Source organism: Harpia harpyja, chromosome 9, assembly GCF_026419915.1.
Source record: "Harpia harpyja isolate bHarHar1 chromosome 9, bHarHar1 primary haplotype, whole genome shotgun sequence".
NCBI lineage: Eukaryota > Metazoa > Chordata > Aves > Accipitriformes > Accipitridae > Harpia > Harpia harpyja.
In genome coordinates, this window is record NC_068948.1 from 32,770,809 (window position 1) to 32,795,994 (window position 25,186).

Consider the following 25,186-nt stretch of genomic DNA (forward strand, 5'->3'; position numbering starts at 1 on the left):
TTTAGATGTATTGTGTCCTTATTTGGGGCTGGAAGTAATGAAGGAAATCCTCCACTGCTGAAGCTGCATTGATGCAGAGGATTAGAACTGCTAGAAATTGAAGTTGCAGGTTACCTGCTTTTAAATCCCACTTTTATGGGTTAATACACTGTAATTTGTATTTACTTGGAACAGAAATGTAAATATTTTGTACAAAAGGGAAAGCAAGCACAACGGTTGCTAATATTTCTCTTAAGGGAGAACTGCGGTGTTTCTCATGCCTGAGGAATAATGCGGACTAAGCCACATTGTCAGCTTGGTAGTTAGTTATTCTTCATACTGATGATTTCTGAACCAAGGCATCCTGTTAACCTTCACAAACCAGAAGAGCCAGCTTAGATTCCCTTACCTTGCCATAGCAGTTTTCCCCAGAAATGCCAGCACAAGGTTGGTTGCCACCTGTTTTTAAATACCTTTATTCTGCTTTTCTTGTATAAATAAACGCTTACATTTGGTGGAAGCGTCCGTAAAATGTCTTTATTTTAGAAGCAAGATCACATCAGCCATCGTTAGTGCCTATGCTGCAGCTTGTGGGACAGGGCTGGCAGCAGAGCCAAGGCCTCCAGTAACAGCCCTGCCCTCGAGGGGTGCACTGGCTCATTAGCTTTGCCTAATGCCACCTGCTCTACCCAGTTAATTAGGCTGATGCCCATGGTCATTATCTAGGACCTGCCTGTTCCACCTTTTGCATTACCAATTCCCAAAGCACAAGGGCTGTGAAAGCAAATGACCAAAGAAAGAGCCAAAGCAGGTAGTAACAGTGGAACACAAATTAACAGAGCCTGCTGCCTGCCGTTCTGAGTTGGCCACTGCCAGGTGTGGGGTGGTCACCTCACCCTCACATCACTTCACGCGATAAGATTTTTTTTTACTGCACCGTGTTTTGGGACACCATGAGATAAATGTCATTACATAGAATTTAAAAAGCACGGACTGACACAGCATTAAAAAGCATTTTACAAGACAGCCCCGGGCTCAGCGCTTACCCCTCCGCCAGTGACCGTGTCCTGGGCACCTGGTAACACTGGAGGAGGTGCAGCTGGCAGCACAGGCCCCTCTAGCCCCCCGGGCCACAGACAGCTTCGCTGGGCTGAACTGCAGCCCTGGGGAGACCCAACGTTAAGCTCCAGGAACAGGTTCAGCCACAAGGTCTCCAGTGCTGCTCCATCACCCCTCCCTTCGGCTCTTGCTGCCGCAGAGGGCATGTTGAGCCAAACCACTTGATTCAGTCCCTGATCCCAGGCTGAACCACCCTGACCAAACTGCCCCTGCGGTGCTGGGTCTTCTGGCCTCCGCAGGACTCGTGTTAGCTCCTAGGCCCACCTCTTCCCCGGCGGCGTCCTGGCTGATGGCTTGATCTTGTTTTTCATCTCTTGGTGCTGTCTTAAGAATAACGAACTAGCACAAGAGCAGCAGGACACAGGCTTGAAGCTCAGTATGTCAAAAATTCGCTGGGTGTCACAAAGAGCCAGTATGGAAACAAAACCCAGGTGGTTCCCAGGGTAGAAGAAGTGTATTTGCTGTCTTGTGACAGTGCTAGTATAGATCACGGAAGTAAAAATCTGTAGTATACTCTCACAAATTAAAAATACACACACATATAAAATGATCACTTGCCTGTAAAAATTTAAATTCATAGAAAGTCTTCAATGACACAGCAATATAGGAATTTACTTGCGCTCGGATAAATAAGTACTATAGCACGTAGTAATAGTGCGTAGAGTGCTAAACACATTTTTTGTAAGTGGTGGATCACTTCTCCTCTGGACGTCCAGATGCTGGGCTCTGGGCTTTTGCCTCAAGGGAAGGAGGAGAAAAAAAAAAAAAGTAAAAATGCTGTTTTCAAAGAGTACTTGATAAAAAGCAATTGACAAAAACCTCACTGAAGCAGGAAGGTCTGTAAAATGAGCTCATTGTCCTGACAAAACCATCACGAGGGGCAACAGCCAGGCACTGCCCTCTCTTCCCAACCAGTCTCGCTCACGGGACGAGCCAAGCATGCAGCAATTCAGCAGCACCTGAACCCTCGGCACTTTAAAACACTTGGACACCGAGAGACTGGAGAGGTGCCTGTTGAAGCGCTCTGAAACACAGGCGTCGAATCCACACCTGATCACAGAGTGAAGCACCGTTCTCCCACGCTGCACTGAGCGCCTTACCTTTGTGTTCCTGCGCCTGAAGCCGACAGGACCATCCGACATCCCGAGGTTCTTTCCTTCTCTGTTGCTGGTGCTGTAGAAGAACAGGGACACTTTCAGAGGAAGCAAGCCTACCCATTTCAGTGCTCTTACTGCTAAATAAACACAGGTCCTTCACACCAGGGAGGCTTTGGAAGTCCTAGGAAGAGGCCCTTCATGCTTCTCCTGAACCCTGAGCTAGTCATTTTTGTAGCAGAAGAACCAGATCCTCTTCAAAGAGCAAAGAGAAAAGCTAAGATGAGCGCGCTATAATGGACAGGTACCAAGGCATTATCCTACATTTTCTTCCAGTGATCATTTTGTCCGTTCTATTTTGCTATAAAAGCCCAAGTTTGAAACTCAGATAAGCACCAGCCAAATTAAACTGAGTGAAACCCTTTCAGCCACAGGCAAATAGGAGGGAATCCAGATTTGTACCATGAGGAGATGAGGCAGAGGACTGGAATGGATTTGTCACTATTGCTGCTGTTGGGTTGCTGCCATCTGAAGATCAGAATGCACCAGGTCTAAAGCTGCGTTCCCACTTTCAGCGCAGCAAAACTTGCTCCTACAGTGCCACTGATCCCGTACCCTTTAGGGCAGGCCCAGTGTGGCTGCTTGATACAGAAGGCAAAAGCGTTACCTTGGTTGGGCTGGAGAAGTTCTCGAGAAGCTGGATGTGAAGGCTTCTGAATGAAAGTTCTGAGTAGGTCTCACATGTGGCGTTGTCCCACCTGCAGATCCACTTGCACCTCTGTTCTTCGGTCTTCCCTCGTTGCCAGCCACCTTCCTGGGCTTCCCTCTCAAGTCGGGAGCATCGCTAGCTCTCACTGAAGAAGACAATGGTGCGTTCCTGGCGTTTGTGGTATTACTCGGCGACTTGGTCCCTCGTGCAGGATAGCTGAGCCTCTGCTGCCCAAAGCCTTCTGCGCACTGAGGAGAAACATCTCCTGACAGGATAAAAATACAGCGCTTAATAGGAATAGTAAATGCAGCACAGGGCTTCATAACCAAGATCTTTGAGGATACTGAATTCCAGTGATTTAATCTTTCTTGCATAAAACTAGACCAATGGTAGTATATCAAAGATTTTTAAAGTTTGGAGACACAACAGGGTAACAACATTTATTCAGCTTGGAACACGTGCAGTGTTCCTGCAAATGTAAAGGAAAAATTGTGTGTTAAGTCTGTGTTTTGCCCACACCTTGATGCCTGATTCGTCTCCGAGCCAGCTCTGGTGATTCTCTTCTCTCTCTGTTGGCTTGAGGAGACAGCAGCTGCTGAGCTGGAAAGCTGGCTGCTGGGCTGGCTGGCCGCAGATCACAATGGTGCTAAAGCAAAACATACATCGGACTGTTTAAATGACAGCTCATTCAGACTTATTCCTGTAAAAACTCTGCAGAGTATTGCCCCTCAAAGATTCAGGTTAGTATGGAATTGTTTTTAGGAAGAGGCAGATATTGCTTGCAGGCACCCACATGTTCTCTTACACAGAGCTTAGGAATAATTACTAGCTATCACAGGACCTAAGCAAAAATGGAACTGGCAGTGTGAGCTGGTCCTGCTGAACAGAAGCACCCTGTATTTGGGGCCTCGCTGCCAGCCAGCCAACAGCCCTACGCTCTCTTATTCAGCCTTCTGCCTCTCACGCCTAAAGATGACCCTGCAAAGCCAGTCCCAAGCATGGGGAAAGCAGCCCTGAAGTACTGTCACTATAGTTCTGATCACGTTCCCAATATCAATCTGGTATCAGTGCCATCATAAAAACCAAATCCAAGGACAAAAATCAAGTTGAAAGTTGTTTCCAAGTTACGCTGCCCCCAGTAGTGCCCCTGTTGGCTCTCCTGGTTATAAAGTCATGTTTTTCTGCAGGTTAATTACACCAAGGAAAAACAAAACAAGAAGATAGAAACGCACAGGACACAAAAAAAAAATGAACTAGAAAGGAAAACATTTGTTACCTTTGTTAGATACCAGGAATACTATGTGGAACACAAAACTTTAAATACAGGGTGTCCATTTCATGGTTTGCAAACAAACTATATTGTTGCAACTCGGCTCCAGTCGCTAATTCTTAACAAGTCCTGATTATCGTAGACGAACTTCACCAAAAATATTAGAAGCTGATAGATAAAGCAGTCTTTGTGTTCTGCATTTCCAAAATAGTTAGATAGGGTGAGGGAAAATAACAAAAAAAGTCTTCCAACAGACAACTGTAACAGGAAGTGGATGGGACTTCTTTGTGTCAAGCACAACTATTTAGCAAAGGATAAGCTATGAAATTTCATCAGATCTCATTTCTATTAATACTGATTTTACTGTCACCTAGGAGAGAAAAGGCCCAGAAAAACAAACAAAATACAGCTTCACTACTTTGTTAGTTAGGACTGTAAGAACGTGAAAGAAACAGAAAATGAGGAAGCCCAGCATTTTCGTAACTTGTCTGTAATAGTAGCAAATTCCAGAGGACTCTCTTCCACTTGCACACCACCCCCCGAATCCGCTCTTTAGGCATACAGAAGCATTAAAGCACCAAGTGGCCCAGTTGGTATCTGTCCAGCATTCTTGGAAAGCAGTAACAGCCTCAGCAGTACCAAGACCTGGTGTTCTTTCTGTATGAGAAGTATGAGACAGCAACGTATAGAAGAATCGGAATACCCCAGTAAGCACTCTGCAGCACCCATCACTTCATAAAACCACCACTTCTCTCAGGCTGAGCTTCTGATGTATTCGCGCTCTTACCCTTTCCCTCTCTCTTTACATCTACCCTCTGAGACGCTTGTGTTCCCCTCCCACCTTATCTATGATTCATATATCCTGGTTTCAACATAGCTTTTATGTACAAGTCAAACATTTCTATTGTGCAATTTCAGGGCCTTTTGTTTAGCTTTCGTGGTAAGTGCTTTCAAAAATAATTGTTATTTTCCAATAAGAGCCTCAGCATACCACATTTTCGATGGGACCCAAGAGGCTTTGTTTAGCAAGATCTGACATGGGGGACAGTTACTTGGATTCCTGAAACGTGCCACAACAAGAGGCCACAGGAACAACTGGATGTGACACAACAGATCAAGTTCTGCTTAGTACCTGATGATGAAAGAGTGTCTCCTCTTCTAGTTGGATGCCACAAAATTCACATGGAATCATAATGTTTCCTTCTGCCTGGACAGCTTGGGGCTGGGATGAAGAGCAAGACCTACAGCTTTTGGACCCAATAGCACGCAGACCATCATGTTCTCGTGGATTTGGAGAACTTCTTTTACTGAATGAAGCAAAGGCACTTGCTGGGTTACAACCTGTCTGTTATGCAAGCAACACGGAAAAGTTAGTTCTCCTGTTGAGCATAGATGGACTTTAAAACCCATGCTTTGCAAAGATCAAATTGCTAGAGTACTCACAGTATCACTCAGTGAAGACTGCACCCTTTTTTGGTCATGGTAACAGAAAAAAGTCTTTACTGCAAACCCCTAGATACAATACAAGAAAGTACTAAACCTGGTGAAGAATCAGATCTTCGGCAGGGTAGAGCTCCTCACAAAATTCACACGGCAACATGATGATCTCATTGTCTGCAAAGTAAGTAACGGTTATACCCTCCACCACGGAGAAGTCTAATGCAGTTGGACCAACTTATCTTCAAAATTCCTAAGCAACAGACTATTGTTCTGTGCCGCAGGACAGCAACCAGAGCAAATGCTAAGGAAACAATTACTCTAGTCCCACTTGCTGAATTTCACATATGCAAATTCACGTCACCCAGAGCGAGAACAAGGTTTTGGGGTCAAAGATATATCGAATGGTCTGGTAAAAGCGCCTATTACTGCCTTCAATAAATCCTTTAGTACCACTTCTCCTTTCAAAATAAGCTGGCACTTCAGGTCTCCCCCATATCCTCCCTTCCTGTGATGTTTACTTCAACAAGAAAGTTGTCTCCTACTCAGTTGTTACGAAGCTCTCGCCACATATCAAGGGCAGAGGTTCACTATAGCTTTTATTTCTTCTTCCCGTGCTGTCTTGTTTGAAATAAACCATTTAAAACACTAATATTGCTAAGTTTTGAGGGAGCAGAGGATAAAATTTAGAAAGGAAGGAAGAATGGTACTCATGGAGAGTCTAATCTCCTGTGTATTAACTATCTAAAAATGATTTAGAGGTGTCCTGGTTTTGGCTGGGATAGAGTTAATTTTCCTGCTAGTAGCTGGTACAGTGCTGTGTTTTGAGTTCAGTATGAGAATGATGTTGGTAACACGCTGATGTTTTCAGTGGTTGCTAAGTAGTGTTTAGACTAAGAAGTCAAGGATTTTTCAGTTTCTCATGCCCAGCCAGCAAGAAGGCTGGAGGGGCACAAGAAGCTGGGAGGGGACACAGCCAGGGCAGCTGACCCAAGCTGGCCAAAGGGCTATTCCATACCATGTGACATCATGCCCAGTACATAAACTGGGGGGAGTTGGCCTGGGGGCGGATTGCTGCTCGGGCACTAACTGGGCATCAGTCGGCGAGTGGTGAGCAATTGCATTGTGCATCACTTGTTTTGTATATTCCAATCCTTTTATTATTATTTTTGTCATTTTATTATTGTTATTATTATCATTATTATCATTATTAGTTTCTTCCTTTCCGTTCAGTTAAACTGTTCTTATCTCAACCCACAAGTTTTACCTTTTTTCTTCCGATTCTCTCCCCCATCCCACTGGGTGGGGGGAAGTGAGTGAGAGGCTGCATCGTTGCTGGATGGGGTTAAACCACGACAAGCGACTCATTTTGACATTTTAAAATACCTAGGTAATATCTGACATTCCCAACCCAAGAATCCTCTCTTTCCTTCTCCCTTCCCTCAAACTTTAAGGAAAAAAACCCCACCACAACAGCGTTTATACTCACTTTTTATGTGCTTTGATGTGCTAAAAGCCACTAAAGAGTCACAGGAGAAGATATTTGACTTGTCTGTTTCATTAAGACAGGCAGATGGCACAGACTCTTTGGTGTAGTAGTTTTCCCAGAAATCACTGGGAATTTCAGCTGCAGTATTATTGTGAGGATTATTCTCATTTTGTAGGCTAAGAGCCAACACGTAGTCTAAATCGGCATTCCAGTCTTCATAAAGGGAAGAATGAATGTTTTCATTTCTCTCCAACTGCTCCAGTTCATCCTCTTCAAAAGATAAATACCATAAATTTGAGAGAACGTTAAGCCTGCCACAAGCAGTTCCATTCTGGACATTAGACTAGCTTCACCATGAGAGTTTCACATGTGCACATGTGGACACTCACGGAGTTCAGTGTTTCAAAGCCTAGAAGGACACCTGTATCAAATTCAGGAGGAAGAAGGAAAACAGTCATCCTATTTTTGTTTGTAACAAGCCAAAAGGGAGAACAAGAAGAAAGTCATTCCTCTTACTCCAAAAGCTTGAACTTAAGCTTCTTGGGAGCTTTACAAAGTCACTGAGGAACCTTCTGTGACCTAGACTGTGAACGAGGTCCAATCAATATACTGTAGTCTTATCCCTTTTACAAAGCTGAAACACTTCAGCTTTGTTTTTACAGTATATTGATGGGAAAACAAATTCTTTTTAATGAGATTACGTTTGACAACAGTGGGAATTATAGATGTACAGAAGAAAACCCTGAAATGTTTTCTGGTAGGAAAGCTACACCGAAAAGAAAACCAGGGTTCCAGAACAGGGCCCAAGACAACTGATGATGCCTAAAGACAGGCTAAGTGCTCCTCACCCATGCTGGCCTATTTCAAATCTCTCTGGCATTTCAGTTGTACTGATTACATGAGAATTTTAAACAAAGCTTACATGGGCATAAAAATACTATTTGTGAACGCTCTTTGGAAGTTAGTGTAAGCGGCCTACAAGTTACAGCTCTCCAGCTTATTCAGTTTTATTAACTAAGCCCAGAAGTTATTTCTGCAAGCCGGGCAGTTTTCTACAGCAAAGACTAATTTAGTGTTCTGTGGTGTTAAATCCTCTGAGCAGCCCACAGCATAAAGTAGAGCATAGATTCAGCCGAGAGCTCATGGAAGGGCTATGTCTTTAGTGTGACATGACCCCCTGCACGTGGAGATAAGAGATTAGAAGCTTAGGAAAGAGCAGAGGCATTGACAATAGTCTCAGCTATGTCCAAACAGGATGCTACTGCAGAAATGTGCAGCACTACATATGTGAACCCACATCCAGATCTTACCTACCCTTCTACTTAACTGAAGTACAGGGGAGTGCAGCTGCTAGACAAAACCAGACAGAATTTGCAGTGAGCAAACAACTGCCATTTCATTTTTAAGCTAGATGATACTTTCAGACAGAAGAACAGGCAGTGGACTGGGCTTTCACACCAGGTATCTCAGCAGTCCTCTACTTAGCTGGCTTATAACTTTGCAGTTGTATTCCACACTAAAATAGTCCGTCCCACTCACAGTGCCTCCAGAGCTTTCATTATTCAGTATTTTCACAGAAAGCAATTACAAAACCTTATACCTGGATCAGCTGCCAAATGTCAAATTAGAAGCCAATTACTACTCTTCTCTACACCTTACCTCGCTTTTGATTTCACAGAATGGTAGAACGGTTTGGGTTGGAAGGGACCTTAAAGATCATCTAGTTCCAACCCCCCTGCCATGGGCACCTTCCACTAGACCAGGTTGCTCAAAGCCCCATCTAACCTGGCCTTGAACACTTCCAGGGATGGGGCATCCACAACTTCTCTGGGCAACCTGTTCCAGTGCCTCGCCACCCTCACAGTGAAGAACTTCTTCCTTACATCTAATCTAAATCTACCCTCTTTCAGTTTAAAGCCATTATCCCTTGTCCTACCATGACATGCCCTTGTAAAAAGTCCCTCTCCAGCTTTCTTGTAGGCCCCCTTTAGGTACTTTAGGTTCTTCTTACTGCTGAAACACTTCTTCTGCTAATGTCCTTAAGGGGTTTGTCTCCTACACAGCTGCTATAAATCTGCCTTTCTAGCATGTTGGGCATCCTCCACAAAGGCCCAGCACAGTTACCTGATCTTAGTCGGTTTCTAATGTCTTGAAGGGCATGCAAATCTGCATCCTCATCCTCAAAGCGAGGCACTGTTCTGCTTCCTCTTAATTGTTTCACCTCTTGCCCACAGACTTGAGGATGCTCTTTTAGATCTTTCACCATGATGTTACGACCGCACCCACCACATGTCTCAGTCCTAGCTCCGCAGTAAATTTCATGGTCCTGGAGCTTGTCGAAAGTAAGCTGTATGTCACAGTACTGGCAGAGGGCAGGACGCAGAGGGCACGCTGACACCTGGGAAAAGAAAGAGGGATTATTCTTCACATATGGAGGACTGAGGCAAAGGTGGAGGAAGATTCTCAGTTTGCTTAAGAGTTGAGCGGCCTATTGTTTCTTTAGCCAGATCCAAAGCTACACTAAAGAATAGCCTGGAATAAGATACTATGTGAGAAATGTAAGAACAACGTGTTGTATAACCTGTGTAGTCATAAATATGCCAGCTGAAGCACTCCAAATACTCAGAACTTTTTTTTTTAACCTGTTAACGCTTGGACAGCAGATTCATGTAGTGCTTTTTGAAGTTAGCTTTTAGATATAGTCTTGAAATCCAGTACTAATCACATTTCATTGAGTACTGCTAAAAAACATGTGTTCTATTAAGGAACAGATTTACAGCTTATTTACTACTCAACAAGAATTGCTTGCATATGTTCTTTAGCCTACACTGAATGACAGGTAAGTTGCCCTTCAAAAGGGGTTAAACATAGATGCAATACATGTTATAACTGCAGATGCTGCAATAATACATCATCATTTGCTTTACAAACAAAACTAAAAGCACTACACACAAACGTGCAGGATAAGCTACTTCCAGGGATTTGAACTGGACATATCTTCAAAGAAAATCATTTTTTCCTCAGCAATAAGCAGACTTAGGTGGCACTTCCAGAGTCGTCTTTAAATGAGCCCACAGGAAGGGAAGGTACTGACATTTATAACAAGATTGCCTGTGACAGCATCAACTGGATTCAGAAACTCAGAAAATCCCACTGTGTCCTACTTTAGTCTGTTTTACAAGCTATTTTAAAAGTCTTTTTGGACATAATGAGTTATTAAACCTCACATAATGACTGCAGCAGAGTCAGAAATGGATAATGTTAAAGGAATGAAAAAAGTCAAATTAATCATATTCTGTACTTTTGAAATAGCGTACCATTTTTCATCTTAATCACTAATAAGGACAAAATCACCAATTATCACAGATACCCCTTTGATACAAAGACTTGAGCAGGCTCCACCACTTTCAGGCAGTTTCCAACCACCTTCCCTCAGAGGGTGTGAATTTAGAAAGCATGGTTCAATAAAAAGGACGCATAAATGACAGGTTGGAATCCAGATCTTGGCTGACAGAAAAGCTCTAGAATCAGTGCTTAGAGATACCGTATAGTATCTTCCAAGGGTCTAATAATATAAAATCCACAAACCTCATGATCCTTCAAGAGACTGTTTTCTATCTTCATCCTACACTTGCAGGTAACCTACAATAAACAGACCTCGTCAGATTAATTGCCACAGAAGTCAACAATTTTAGAGGAGAAATTTGTTTCTCACCTGCACATGTTCAGACTCAATATGGTTCTTCATCTCAGATTTTGGGACTGATTCACTGCAGTAGTGGCATACTTCAATATTTCTGCTACAGTGGATTTCATGAATGATGAAATTAGCAGCAGGAATATCCTTTTTGCTATGAGAAAGTCACAGATGTTACTTTGCAGAAAATACAGTGACAACAATTTCAAGCAGTTTTTCATAACAAAAAAAAATCCTAAGAAAGCTTTCTATGAATTCATGGTTTAGAGAATCAAGTAACTAAAGAGGAAGGCAAGCCCAACCAGGCCTCAGAGTTCCTTTACAGGTGGGATATTAACATATGTAGCATGCAAAAGTCACAATTTTCATACTGCATTAAGATAAAATCAAGGTGGATTTATTTCCTTATGTGAAAGACAAATTTTGCAGCATAAACAAGTTACCATCAGGTTCAAGTTAATAAACTAATCAGAGAAGATAAGTTTCTTCCTGAAAATAACTTGGCTATGAGAGGTCAAACAGTGCTCTGCTTGGAAAAAATAAACAACAGATACTGTTAGGCCAGATCTGTTCAGTGAATGATAGCTGTAACCATATTACTCTGTAGCCAAAATTCCCCAACTCACCTCATTTCTAAGATACCCATTTTCCTATCTTGAGGAGGATGCAAGGCTTACAAACACAAAAGGTCCAACTTAGCCCTTATTCCTGCCTCAAGCAGGTAGCATCATTTCTAGATGGATGTATCAAGAAATGCAAGAAATCAGCCCTCCCAAGAAATCAGCCTTCAAAACACCAAAATCAACTTTATAACCTATCATTTAGTGCCTTCCATGTCACAAAGGAAAAACACTAGAGCGGTTCAGTTTTCTGCCTTGCCAGATCCAAAGCAGCCAACAGCCTGGCAAAGCAACAGCGTCCAACAGCAGTGTCTAAACTGCACATACTCACTGCTTGCAAACAAACTAGACTGATGTTGCAAGAAACTGTTTGGATTCCGATGCCTCTTTGAGAGGGAAAAAAAAAGTTAATTCCTTTAGTTCCTTGTATTCAAGATGCAACTTCTGAGATTACATCATTATCTGTAAATGTATTACCAACACTGGAGTTTCTAAAGAAAGCTTCTGAAGAAAGAGAACTGTATCAAAGAGAAACAACTGCCACAACAATATGTACCTATCGATTCTGTTTTTACATCTCTGCTTCTGAGCCACACAGCTGCTAAAGAAAAACTTGGAATCACGTACTTCATGTGTACCCCGCTGAAAACGAAGTCGTTATTTCTATTCGAATACTTTGGTTTCTATCTAGTTCCCTGTTAAGTCAGAAACTTGAGTAAAGGTTGGGAAAATTACTGTGTAAGACTTGACAAGGTAAAACCAAATCCCAAACATTTCTAAAAAGATAGTATGTTCATTATTAATCTGCACCTTCTAGTATTTCACAGCATTTCAAGGGAATATACACCGCTTACTTACTGAATCGCCGAGCTCGCCTGCCCGAAGGAGAGGCACCAACACAGAGACACCCCTGCCAAGCATTCAGTTTCATTTCTTACCAGTTGCCACACAGCCGGGTTTCCGCCTCGCTGACTGCAGCTATAGCCATTTTTTTTTTTGTCCGGGGGCTGAAAGAGAGGCACCCCCTTTCCCTCAGCCCCTCAGCGGCTGGGGGCACCCGCACCTCACCGAGGGCGGGAAAAAGACACCCCCCCCGTTCCCTCAGCGCGGGGGGCCCGGGGCACCACCGGCGGGCGGCTGCTCCCTGCTCTCAGCCGGGGGAGAGGGCCGGGGCACCCCTGCCTCAGGGGAGCGGGAGCGAGGAGACACCCCCGCCCTCGGCAGCGCGGGGCGGCCGGTTGCGGGGGCTTACGGAGCGCGGGGGGGGGGGGGGGGCGGATGCGGATCGACCCAGCCCCGAAAAGGCGAAACGGCAGTCCCGCTGCCCGGGAAACCCGCACCGGGCCCGGCCCCGCCCCGCGCTTCCTACCGGCCTTTTCACCCCCGCCCCCGGGCCGGCCCGGCCGGCGGCTGCGCACTGCGGTTCTGCGCTCTCATCATGGCGGCGCGGGGCCATGTGCAGGACCCCAACGACCGGCGCCTGCGGCCCATCTACGGTACGGACCCCGCGGCCCCTTCGCCCCCGGTCCCCTGGGCCGGCGGGCCGCCCCGCCGCCGCGGTCTCGCGGGGTTGCCCCGGCGGCGCCTGGGGACGGCGCGGAGGGGCCCGCCGGGCGGCCCGGCCCGGCAAGCGCTGGCTGGCTCCTCCGGCGGGGCCCTGCGCTCGCCCGTCTCTCCCGCCCCATCCCCGGCGGCGGGGGAGCCCCGCGCCCCGCTCGGCGGGCAGGCTCCGGGGCAGCCCGCTGCGGGGGAGAGGGGGAGCGCGGCCCCGGCCCCGGCCGTCCCCTAGCCCGGGGGAGGCTCTCGGCCTCCTGTCGCCTTGTTCCTTCCTCCCGCGGGCGCCTCTCCGCCGGACGCCGTTGCCCCGGTCAGCCCGCGGTGTGAGTGGGTGGGTGTGTGTCCGGGGAGCTGCCGCGGAGGCCGGCGAAGCCCGGCCCCGGCTTCCCCCTCCTCCCCCCCCAACACGCCCCCGGGCCGCCCGCCCGGGGCTGGAAGCGGGAGTTTGGCTGGGCCGGGACGGGGGGGGACCCGAGTTCCGTCCCCGCCGCCCGTCTTCCAGCGGGCAGCGGCCCTTTCCTCCGAACTCCCCCCGCCCTGGGGGGGTTGGTCTCCCTGCTCAGGAACCCCCAACCCGCGTGCGGGAGAAGGCGTGGAGGGGCGAGAGCAGCCCGCTCCCAGGCGGTCCCGCTCTCCTCGGGCGGTGGTGATGGTATTGTGCTTCTGTCTCTCGGCCAAGGTAACTTTGGTCGGCGTTTGTTTTCTGCTGCAGAGACGTTAGAAATGGATTAATTCATAAAAGGAGCAAGAGCGGTCACGGAAACCTTAAAGTTGTACGTTGAAGGGTTGTGGCACGGACTAATTGTGGTGTTATGAAAATTAACTGGGAAACAGGAGTGAAGTATTTAGGAGATGGTCTTGTTAAGAAACCTCTTGTATTAAGCTGTTCCCAGATATTTCCAAGGGTATTACATGCAATTGGGATTGCTTAAGAGATTGTAGACGAGCTTGTCTCTGTTTATGCAAATACAGAGAAGAAAACCGCTTCCCCGGGCTACGGTATTGTTTTGTCCCTAAAATTGAAGGTTGGATAGAGATTTTGGAAAATGTTCTCAACTTTTTCAACACCAGAAAAAAAATCTTTCCCTACAAGCATGTGGAGAGCTGCCCTCATTTGGGGATGAACGTGCTTTGGGAATGTCCTTTGCCGCTTGGGCAGTGAGGATGGTGTGGTATAGACTTGCATCTCTGACGGATTCCAGTGTAATAGAGGAGGATTGTTTTGTTTGATTAGAAGTGTAAACACACAGCTGTCTTAAAGTTCATTGCATAATTATGAGCGCAGCTGTGCAGTTCGTCTTTATGTAACAATTTTAAGTTTTTCCCTTAGTTTTCTGTATGGGCTGTGATTGACATTTTTATTAATGTGCAATTATTTGTGTTATAACCTGTGTAAGATTTTAAAAGTTCCTAAAAGAAAAAGCTGGGTAAATTCAACCAATATTAAAGCAGATGATGTTGAGATGTATTTCACTATTCATTTCAGAGAGTATACCTATTAGGGAGAGAGCTTTAAAATAGCTTTCTGCTAGTTCTAGAAAGGGTTATCTGCATTGTAAGATTTGAATTCAGGCTTTGGTGCTGCAGAACACAAAGTGTATGTCCTTAAAGAGGTAAGTACACAACTTCACAAAAGTCATAAACTGGAGACGTGCAGCATGAGATCGAAAGTCTGGTTCTTGACTTAAAACAGTGCTTTTCTGTTTGCACTGTGTGCCTTCATTACTCAGAGTTCCTTGACAGCTATGTTTATCTTTCATCTTGATTTGTTCTCCCTTCACCTGAAGGTTCACGTGTTGCATTTCCAGCCACTGAACATCTCCACCTACGGACTTGAAACTAATATAGGCTTGAGTTTATTTTCCTTCAGCTTGAATTCCTTTGGAAATTGCCAGCTACTTTGGTTCCCAACAAACTTACTTGTTGTTAGCAAAATACAGTCTTTTTATTCTGCTGCAGTTTAGAGAAGTTTGTGGTTTATTTGATTTACTTTAGGAGACCTAAAGTGGAGATCTTATCGGCACAGTTGTTAAACAACCCAAGACAGGCAGTGCAGTGTGGCAGATAATTTGCGTGTAAGTGAACTGTGCAACACAGGTCCTTTATAAGTCTCCGCTGGTGTATGAAGAGATCGTCGGGATGTTCTGTTCCACAGTTTTGAAACCTCTTCACTGAGAAATCCCTGCTTAAGTTTTAATGTTAAAGGTGGTGGACAGGTTTTCATGAGTTAAAATGGCCATCTAACCCATATGAAGAAAGTGTATTAGAGTTTCAAACTATATCATATGCAGCAATATTTTGTTTTGGTTGGTTAGTGTGGGCAGGCTGCCTCCTTTGAGGTTTTGTCTGTATGGTCTCAGGAGCCCAATTAGCTCTACTTTAAATCTGCAGCACTTACTTGGCCATGGAATCAAATGTTAAAGCTGCCAAATATAAATCTCATTAGTGTAGATTCACACTTTGTACCATATACCAAGGAATTACTAAAGGTCACCTCTTCTTGGTAAAAGAGTTCTCTCTTATAATGAGAACTACAGTCCTAACAAGAAAAAGATGTGTAATGTAATTTCAATTAACTATTAGCTCTATTAGCAGTTTGGTAGGAGAGAGGCCAGAACAGTGTGAGCAGACCCTTCCCTGTCAGCATGTCAGGTGCAGCTAAGCTTTTCTGCTGCATTTTGGGTAGTAAGTGTTAATTTTTGAGGGAGAGGAAGCACATAGGGATCATGGTCTAATCTAAAATTGCTTGTTTGTAATTGTCTAATAACATGATGATGCACTCACTGTAGGTGAAGCTGAAAATTATAATACCAAGCTAAAAAAATGAGAAAATGGTCTCGAGGCAGGGGTTTTCTACGGCTGAAGTTTTAGTAGATAGTGGGGTATCCCTGTAGGATATTTCGTCTTTAAAACCAGTCTGGTGAAAGCATAGTGATACTCTGTTAGGGGACAGATTTGCTCTGCCTGATGTATGGATCCTGTGGACAAGTAGGTCTTCTCAATTAATGCTTTGATAGATGGTGAGTGCTTAGTTTCTAACCTACTGCCTGTTGAAAGTCATTGAAAGTCTCCCAAAGGCACACCAAATTAATTTCTACTTTTACTGAAGCAAAGAGCCTAAGCTCCATTGCTAGCAAAGAGCTGTTGCTGCAGAACCTGCTCTATTATATCTCTTTTGTTGCTGTAATGATCTATGTGGAGTAATTACAAAAGCTTGTTTGTTCGAATGACTAAAACTAGTACAGGGAGATGAATACTTCATCTACAAAATGGCATGTTTCCTGAACATTTGGCTTAGTAGTAATTGTACAAGGAAAATGTGGTTTGCACTACTGGCCTAACAGCACATACTCCACAGTAAAATTAGAGGTAGCTTTCCAGAATGGTCTTGTGTTCTGTTATAATACAATATATGTTCTTCTTACGCAGATTATCTCGATAATGGCAATAATAAAATGGCAATCCAGCAAGCGGATAAACTGCTCAAAAAACATAAGGATCTTCACTGTGCAAAGGTAAGTGTGACTGCGGTGCACTGACCTGGTTTGGTGGGCATAGCTCTGAGATGTGGAGTGTTTTCGTTGTGCCTTTTGAGCAGTGTCCGTGATCTTCCAGAGACCACAGTGTTTTCTGAACCCTCTGGAACATCTCTGGCTGTTTGAATTCACACAACATTGTGTTTGCCTGAAAACTTGTATGGATCGTCTTGGTGAGGTGCCTCTAATGACTAGAGTGTAATTGGTTACACCTCAGCTAATTGTCTAGCTCCCTGTCAGAGCCACTGCAAGCAACCTTGGTGCATGGGCTGTGCCTGAAAAATGCCTCTTAGACCTTAGGTTGGGATATCTTTGGGATATCTCTCTGTAGTAGTTCGGACCAAAACATTTCCTTGGGAGGTGTAGTCCTTAGCAAAATATAACAAGGTGATTTTGGAGGCATTGCTTTCTGCTTCTTGTTCGCGGCCCTCGTTGCTGTGCTCCTGTTGAAGGGAAAGGTGTTCTGTTCCTTGTTTTTCTGAAAATATGACTATCTTTCTACTTTTCTCTTTTCCCTGTGGATTTTCCTCTACAGTTCATACCACTTCTACATTTTGAAAGCTTCCCAAGCTGAAGTGAGTGTCATTGACCTGAATCTCATTTATGTCACTTCTCTCTGGCCAGTTATTGAAAGAAAAAAAAGAAAATTGGCAGGACTATTCAGTTTTCAGTCTGCAGTAGGGAAAACTGAGTGGCAGCTGATATCTTGGAGTGGCCTGCATATTTGTTAAGAAATGCAAAGCAACACTATTTGATCTAGCTTGCATTTGGAAGTTTTCCTCTACAGCCATATGGATTAGAAGCTTAATAAAACCTAAAGTTCTGTAGAAGTATTGAGGTGGTGAGGCAAAGCCTCTCCTCACCAGGAATGAGAGGATTTTCGCTGGTAACTGCCAACTGTGTTTCTAACAGCTGCCTCTGTGTTGTGTCAATAGGTTCTAAAGGCAATTGGCTTGCAGAGAACTGGCAAGCAAGATGAAGCGTATACTCTGGCACAAGAAGTAGCAGCACTTGAACCCACAGATGATAATTCCTTGCAAGCACTAACTATTCTTTACCGGGAAATGCATAGACGTAAGCTTTTACCTTTGCCTCTCTTAAAAATCATAATTATTTACGTTCTTCCAGAAGTATATGGGACCTGCAGTTTCATGGAAACATTAAAAGTCCAGGGTTCATGTATAGGTGTGTTAAGAGACTTGGAGAATTTAAATGATGCCTGTTACAAATGCCTCTTAAGGCTCTAGTGATCGCCATAAAGCAAAAAACCTTGTTCAGGCTTCTCTCATTAACCTTATTGTGTACACAGTTCCTAAATGAGTGGCATGCTAATAATCATCTATCACAATTGGCCTATGATTTCCCTTTTTTTTTTAATGAAAGCTACTGGAATTTGTTGTCATTGTATGTGGTAGAGACAACAAATCACATCATCTGTGGTTTGGACTGTGCTTAATGCTGTGAGATTGTAGTCAAGGTGTTCAGGCCTCAAGAAGCTGTGAGACAAACAGAAGGGAAATCCTGGCCTCTGAATTTGACCAGATTAGTTTTTTCACTATGGTTCCTTGTAGTGATATGGTATTTTAAAAAGATTAAATCATGAATGTTTGAGTGACGGAGTGAAATTGCATTTGCTTTTCTGAAAGAAGCCAGACCTTATATACTGCTTATCTACGGCTCTAAACAGTTGTTGTTTCTGGCAGCTTCTTATGGTTCTTGGTGGTGGTAGCAATGTTTACTGTTGAATTGCTGGAGCAATGACAATGAGGTGAAAAAACTTTTGTAGAAAGAGATATTTGGTATCAGTCTGTGATACAGCAATTGCTTATGCTCTTTTAATTTCTTTCTCTGTGTGTGTGTATGTATATGTGGAGTTAAAGCATCGTTTCTTGAATAATACAAGATTTTTGTGTGTATATGTGACTTCAGCTTAAACCCCTGAAAATGTCAAAAGCCTTTCTGTGATTCTAAACAACTTGCCTGAGTGTTAAGCTCAGGTTTCTAACTTTTAGGTTTATAACTCAGAAAGGAAATAGTGGGTGTTAGGCAGTTCCACTTTTGGTCCTGCAAGAAGATTGTAATTAGATGTTTTATGTATGTGTGTTGAGGATATGTAAACTATGTGAAAGACAAATTACATTTGGTTTTCTAATGCTACCCTGATATATGGTTGTATGTGTAAGGAAAAAAAATCTGGAAGGGTGAAAATGTAAGGAAGTTTTGCATATTATAATACCATAAGTATTTAGCCATGATAGACCTATTATTAAAAAGTATAGTGTGAAGTATTTGACTTGTTAAGAGTACTAAAATAGGCAATTGGGAAATAACAGGATATGACTAATGTAAGTAAACCTGCGATAAGAGCAACTGATTTGATATTAGGCTCTGAAAATGTTCTGTGTTTTGATAAATAATTCATGTGGAGCAGTCATTCTGCCAAGAGTAGAAATCTTCATTCAGTTTAATGCTCAAAAATGGATAAACTGTCTTAAGAAAAAGACTTAAGTGCTTCTGAGAAGTTTGGCTGTTGCTGTTAACTCTATTTTGAGGTTGGTTGGTTTGGTTTTTTTAAGCACTTTCCTCCTTTGACTACTGTTTGTAGTGCTTGGAATCTTGAAGGAGAGAGAGTACCATTTCTGTGGTTGATGAGTGTAATTAGATTACTGTTCAGAGTATTGCTGATGCTATCTTTAGGTAGCTGTGCTTTAAAATTATTCCCAAATTTGTCTTAACTCAAGCATCTGGTTTTGGTTTAGCGGAACTGGTAACTAAACTTTATGAGGCAGCTGTAAAGAAGGTTCCCAACAGTGAAGAGTATCACTCTCATCTCTTCATGGCCTATGCCAGGGTTGGAGAATACAAGAAAATGCAACAGGTACGATCAACAATTTGTGTTCTGGTCATTTTAAGGTGTCTTTTTCTACACATCTTAGTGTTAATTGCTTTTCATATTACATGTAATCTTCCAGAAAGCTAAGCTGGGTTAATGCAGAAGTTATACTCTGTGTTATTTTTTACAGAAAGTCTTAGAAGACCATTATTTAGGGGATGGGTTATCTGAAGGCAAATGCTTTCTTTCCCTTACATAGGATAGGACAACTGTGCCTTTTGTTTGCATATCTGATCTTATAGAGAATGTTGGTTATTTTGGGAGGCTTTTGTCCATCTGTCTTGAGTAGTATGGTGGTTACGTATGAGGAGGTGTATTATAACGGAATTCTGGAATAGATAGAAAAAGATCTAGCAAGCTCTTCTGATCCTTGTCTTCAGACTTGATTTACTCCTTAGTTTGCTGTTATGTTTGGCAAGAGTAATGGCAATTCGGTGAAGAAAAAGTAAAAAGCCCTTCCTTTAAGTACATCTTACTTCTCAGTTGGCAGAACAGTGTCATGCTGGTTAGTTTTGTTTTCATCCCTTCCAAATTAGGTGCCTGGAGAATCCCTATAAATGGAAGATTCTTTTCAAAGCATGTGTGCTCACTGTTCTGTATAAAAAAGCACAGAGCGCCAAGTAAATGAGTCCTAAACTCCCTCTCATTCCCACTGTGTTAAGGTGACTTGAATATTTATACAAGTTTGGTTTAAATAACTAAAAGAATATATTCAGCAGAAGTGTTATTCTCCATTGTAGCCCTACTTGTATGCTGTTTGAGTTCAAGCTGTAGATACGGACTAAGTTACTAATGTACATGAAATTACAAGCTTCATATGACAATCTAAACTCCAGAGACGTGACTGTATGTTAATTGTACTCCTGTGTACAACCACAAGTAGAAAAAATACGAGTCTTGCACAGATAACGACATTTAACATTTTTATGACCTTTTATATGTTTAAAATGTCATACAAACACGTATCTAGTTAAGTTATCCAGACATTGTCAGAGTGGGATGTTCCAGATTGGCCTGGGCATTTGAGCTAAGGACTTAGAGATTCAAAGAGTGTGTGGATGCTAACTGACTGGAGAGTGAAAATAAACCTCAGCGTCCTGTGTTCTGGGGTATTTCAGCTGAAAGTACTGGAAAATGCAAACTGAGACTGCAGTCAGGAAATCAGCACAGAAGTCCATCTGTGGTAGTAGACTGTATTATATGTAGTTTCTTAAAATTAATTACAGATTTTATATGGGTAAAAATGTTCTCCATTATATACAGGCACTGGAAATCTGTGAGACAAATGTGTGAATAACTGTTCATGTGTTAGGCTAGAAAATCTTGAATACTTTGGCAGGATCTTTGATGCAGCCAAGCTTTCAGCTCGACCTTTGCTTAACCACGTGCTTTGCACGTATAAGTGACCTCATGTTTCAGGTATCTGAGTATGTGTATGTATGAAATGAGTGTTGGAGGGCAGTTGCTTACATGAGGGAGGCATGTGCTTTAGTGTGCCTTTTAGCACTGACTGAGCATACTAGTGAAAGTCAGCACTGGAAATATCCCCCCCTTTCCTAAAGAATAAGTCTTCTGCTTCCTGATGTAGTTACCACTTGTGGCGGGTTGACCCTGGCTGAATGCCAGGTGCCCACCAAAGCTATTCTATCACTCCCCCCTCCTCAGCTGGACAGGGGAGAGAAAATATAACAAAGGGCTTGTGGGTCGAGATAAGGACAGGAGACATCACTCACCAATTACCATCACGGGCAAAACAGACTCAACGTGGGGAAAATTAACTCAGTTTATTACCAATCAACCAGAGCAGGGTAATGAGAAATAAAACCAACTCTCAGAACACCTTCCCTCCACCCCTCCCTTCTTCCCAGGCACAACTTCACTCCTGGATTCTCTACCTACCCCCTCCAGCGGCGCAGGGGGATGGGGAATGGGGTTTACGGTCAGTTCATCACACGTTATTTCTGCCGCTTCATCCTCCTCAGGGGCAGGACTCATCACACTCTTCCGCTGCTCCAGCGTGGGGTCCCTCCCATGGGAGACAGTCCTCCATGAACTTCTCCAACATGAGTCCTTCCCATGGGCTGCAGTTCTTCACGAACTGCTCCAGCATGGGTCCCTTCTATGGCGTGCAGTCCTTCAGGAGCACACTGCTCCTGCATGGATCCCCCACAGGGTCACAAGTCCTGTCAGAAAACCTGCTCCATGGGCTCCTCTCTCCACAGGTCCTGCCAGGAGCCTGCTCCAGCGCGGGCTTCCCACAGGGTCACAGCCTCCTTCGGGCACCCACCTGCTCCAGCATGGGGTCCTCCTTGGGCTGCAGGTGGATATCTGCTCCACCATGGACCTCCATGGGCTGCAGGGGGACAGCCTGCCTCACCATGGTCTTCACCACGGGCTGCAGGGGAATCTCTGCTCCAGTGCCTGGAGCATCTCCTCCCCCTCCTTCTTCACTGACCTTGGTGTCTGCAGGGTTGTTTCTCTTACATGTTCTCACTCCTCTCTCCGGCTGGGACAGACAGAAACAGCAGCAACTTTTTTTTCCTTCTTAAATATGTTATCACAGAGGCGCTACCAGTATTGCTGATTGGCTTAGCCTTGGCCAGTGGTGGGTCCGTCTTGGAGCCGGCTGGTATTGGCTCTGTCAGACACAGGGGAAGCTTCTAGCAGCTTCTCACAGAAGCCACCCCTGTAACCACCCCCCGCTACCAAAACCTTGCCACACAAAGCCGATACACCACTTCTAATTAAAGCTATCATCTGTTTAGGCAATCGCACGTGTGCATGCTCATGGCTGTTTCTTGTCAGACCTGCACAAAGTACTTGATCTTTGAAATATTTTCCCCTTTGCTTTCTTCTTCAGCAATGTGTATTAGGGTGGAAGGGCTCATGGATTGATAGAAGTCTTCCCATCTAGTTGCTAATTCTGTGTTGTCTGCTGCCATTGTTGCTGCTTAGCTTGTGTTCTCTGTCATGAGAGCTTGTAAACAGATACATTTCAGGAATGATGAAACTTTGTCTTATGTTTTTCAGGCTGGAATGGCACTTTATAAGATTGTACCCAAAAATCCTTACTATTTTTGGTCTGTGATGAGCCTGATTATGCAGGTGTGTACAGTGTTGCAAATGAGTTTGACTTTCGCTGCAGGTATAGTGCAAATACAGAAATGTTCTGAGTGAAAATATTAGAGGTTATTTTAAGTAGAATGTGTATTTGAACTGTTTCTGCATGATGCTGGGAGAATGACTGAGCCCTCCTTAAGTAGCACTATTGATGTGGTCCAAAATGAATGCTCTAGTGTTTTTATAATGCAAATTAACTGGTCTGCCTTACCACATTTATACAACTTGAATTATTCTCTCATCTGGACTAGTACCTTACCGTCTTTAGTTAGAAAGCTAGTGAATAAAACCTCAAATATCTGCAGCTCCTTAGTCAGAACTGTTCCTCTCTGTAACTAGGTTATAAAGGCTCTAGGAGGAGATAAATGAGAGCTCTGGACTTAGCATGTCTTTTAAGACTGCAGAAAGTCTGCAAGAGTAGACAGCAGATCAGCTGTGCTGCTGTTAGTTGATATAGCAGATTCAGGCACTAATCAGACAACCTGACAGTGTTGGCCGAATAAGCATGGGGGCATTAATCACATTGTCTAAAATACTGTGCCATGGAAAACACAAATGTGTTCTTGCTACCTGTTATTTGCCATGGGTATTGTGTGCCTAGATGCATGAGTCTCTGGACAATGTAATCAAGAGCAAGCTTTTCAGTATATCACTAGTTTTATTGCTGCCTTTTAACAGAGCTCTCTGCACGTGACAGATGGCAGCTCTGAATGTGTGGGGTTTTGGGGGTGGTGGAATTGAAGCACCTGGGGTTTTTTTCCTCTTCTAATGGGAAAAAAGCAGTGGGTGGGACAACACAAAAAGTTGATGAGTTGTTATGATAATTCTTCTCTTCCTTAGTCTATTTCAGCACAGGATGAAAACCTCTCAAAGACGATGTTTTTGCCACTAGCTGAGAGAATGGTGGAAAAGATGGTGAAAGAGGATAAGATTGAAGCTGAGGCTGAAGTAAGGCTTGCAGATACTTTCAGCTTGATTTGAACATTATTGAGACAAGGAATGCACTGTTCAAGGAAGTTGATTATTTTAACGGTTTTCCAAGATAATAATCAGTAGTGTTCTGGAAGTAAATGTGAATGTAGCGGGACAAAAGAAAAACCAAGATCAGAGGGTTGAGAGGGATTTGGAATCGTGTGGCCAGGAAAATTTTTTGGCATTTGATTTGACTCATGAAGTACTTGGTTTTGCTCCCTGGGAGGCCCCAAGAGAAACTTCAGGACTGAGAATGGAAAAAAGACCTAAATTCCTGAATGCTCCACCCTCTGGGATGCTAAAGATAGCTTTGCAGGCCTGGCTATCTCCTATTTCTAATGACAGTAACACAAGCCACTTTATTTCTTGGCACACCTGTGTATTGTTTTACTAGCAAATTTCATTGCAGTCTAATCTTTCTTTTAAGGTTGAACTGTACTACATGATTCTGGAACGTTTGGAGAAGTATAAGGAAGCCTTAGATGTTGTGAGAGGAAAACTAGGAGGTAACTTATTCTGACAATTAATAATCACAGTTGTGTGGAGAACACAGCAGTTCTCCTTTACTTCAGACTTGTCTGCTGGTTGGAAAAAAAAAAAAAAAAGCCTGCAGGAAGCCTGACTCTTAGCACCAGTTTCAAACATTGATGCTAACTCTGGAGGTGCTCTGATGCAGGCTGGTTTTACCCACCTTTTTATGGTATTTAAGCATTACTCAGTGATGAACTTTGCGGCAGTATGCTTAGCAGTAGTAAATTTATAGCATGTTAGTTTGTAGCTACCATCTTAAAAAAAAAAAGTTCCTAATATCCTATTTTGAGGAGTCTTTCTGGTGATTGAAATGCACTTGCAGTTTTAAGGAATTGGGATATGAAGGTTTCTATAGGAAATGTGTCCTTTCTATCCTTTGAGGACCTCTCTTTTCTCTTACACTTACTGTTTTGCATCCTGGGCTATAATAAGAAGCTTTATGCAGAAAGTAAAGAAGGAAATGCATCGATTAAATAAACTTGCCCTTCTGTTTTTAATTTAGAGAAGCTGACAAGTGAGCTCCAAAGCCGTGAGAACAAGTGTATGGCAATGTACAAGAAGCTGTGTAGGTGGCCAGAGTGCAATGCGCTGTCGAGAAGGCTGCTGCTGAAAAAGTGAGATTATATTTCTGCAGTCCTACTAAAAAACTGAAGAGAAATTCCTGGCTGGTTATGAATTGCCTTGTTTAGTGGCTTTTGCAAATGGTGGTTGAAATAAAAGAACATCAGAGGATCTCAAAGCATTTCCAAACGTTTGCACTCCAAACCCTGAGGAGAAGGGCAACGGAATGAAGTGTTAAAGGGACATGGTGAAGGTCACAGGGAGAGTCAGTGTCAGGACTGTAGTTGCTTCTTTTTGAAGGCTGACTTTAGTGATACATTAAGACAATAAAATTTTGTTTACCTCCTTATTTCTGAAGGCTGTGCTGATTGTCCAGCTCTAACTTCCATGGTGGGAGAGGAAGAGACCTGTGTTTACATTTAATTTTCTGGAACTTCGTTTTTCTCACTTGGCCAGACTTCATACTGGGAAATGCATGTAATGCTTTGAACAGATGCATCAGGAGAGAGCATACTAGTATGATCTAATCTGTCTCTCGGAACTGTCAAGAGAGATTTGTTGCTTGCTTTTTGTATTAAGCTGTGCCCTTATCTTACATATAA

At 43.6% G+C, this 25,186-nt stretch overlaps 2 protein-coding genes across 10 annotated transcripts in view; one reads left to right on the forward strand and one right to left on the reverse strand.

Annotated features, from left to right (window-relative positions):
* Positions 1-431: 431 nt before the first annotated feature.
* TRAFD1 (TRAF-type zinc finger domain containing 1) lies at positions 432-12,749 on the reverse strand. 5 transcript variants are annotated; one of them, XM_052796732.1, is made up of 11 exons: positions 12,353-12,745; positions 10,813-10,948; positions 10,686-10,739; positions 9,222-9,495; positions 7,098-7,367; positions 5,712-5,785; positions 5,304-5,516; positions 3,421-3,547; positions 2,860-3,166; positions 2,199-2,271; positions 432-1,836 (listed from the first exon to the last, which is right to left on the reverse strand). In XM_052796732.1, exons 1-11 carry the CDS (start codon positions 12,400-12,402, stop codon positions 1,792-1,794), a joined length of 1,623 nt encoding a protein of 540 aa, XP_052652692.1. In that variant the 5' UTR covers positions 12,403-12,745; the 3' UTR covers positions 432-1,791. The 5 variants fall into 5 exon arrangements, with proteins under 5 accessions (XP_052652692.1, XP_052652693.1, XP_052652688.1 ...); XM_052796733.1 differs by lacking the exon at positions 2,199-2,271 and having other exon boundaries at positions 12,353-12,746; XM_052796728.1 differs by lacking the exon at positions 432-1,836 and having other exon boundaries at positions 1,845-2,271; positions 12,353-12,747.
* A 58-nt stretch (positions 12,750-12,807) lies between these two features.
* NAA25 (N-alpha-acetyltransferase 25, NatB auxiliary subunit) overlaps positions 12,808-25,186 on the forward strand; it is a 33,625-nt gene continuing 21,246 nt past the window's right edge. For 3 of the 5 annotated variants that reach the window (XR_008236617.1, XM_052796724.1, XM_052796725.1), the window contains exons 1-8: positions 12,808-12,910; positions 16,401-16,486; positions 17,443-17,581; positions 19,267-19,385; positions 22,431-22,505; positions 23,361-23,468; positions 23,920-23,998; positions 24,526-24,637. Coding sequence is in view for 4 of the 5 variants with exons in the window: in XM_052796724.1 (XP_052652684.1) it covers positions 12,853-12,910; positions 16,401-16,486; positions 17,443-17,581; positions 19,267-19,385; positions 22,431-22,505; positions 23,361-23,468; positions 23,920-23,998; positions 24,526-24,637 (776 nt within the window). In the remaining variant the exon portion in view is untranslated. Of the gene's footprint in view, positions 12,911-16,400; positions 16,487-17,442; positions 17,582-19,266; positions 19,386-22,430; positions 22,506-23,360; positions 23,469-23,919; positions 23,999-24,525; positions 24,638-25,186 lie in introns of those variants that run through there. The other 2 variants (XM_052796726.1, XM_052796727.1) reach the window with 2 other exon arrangements.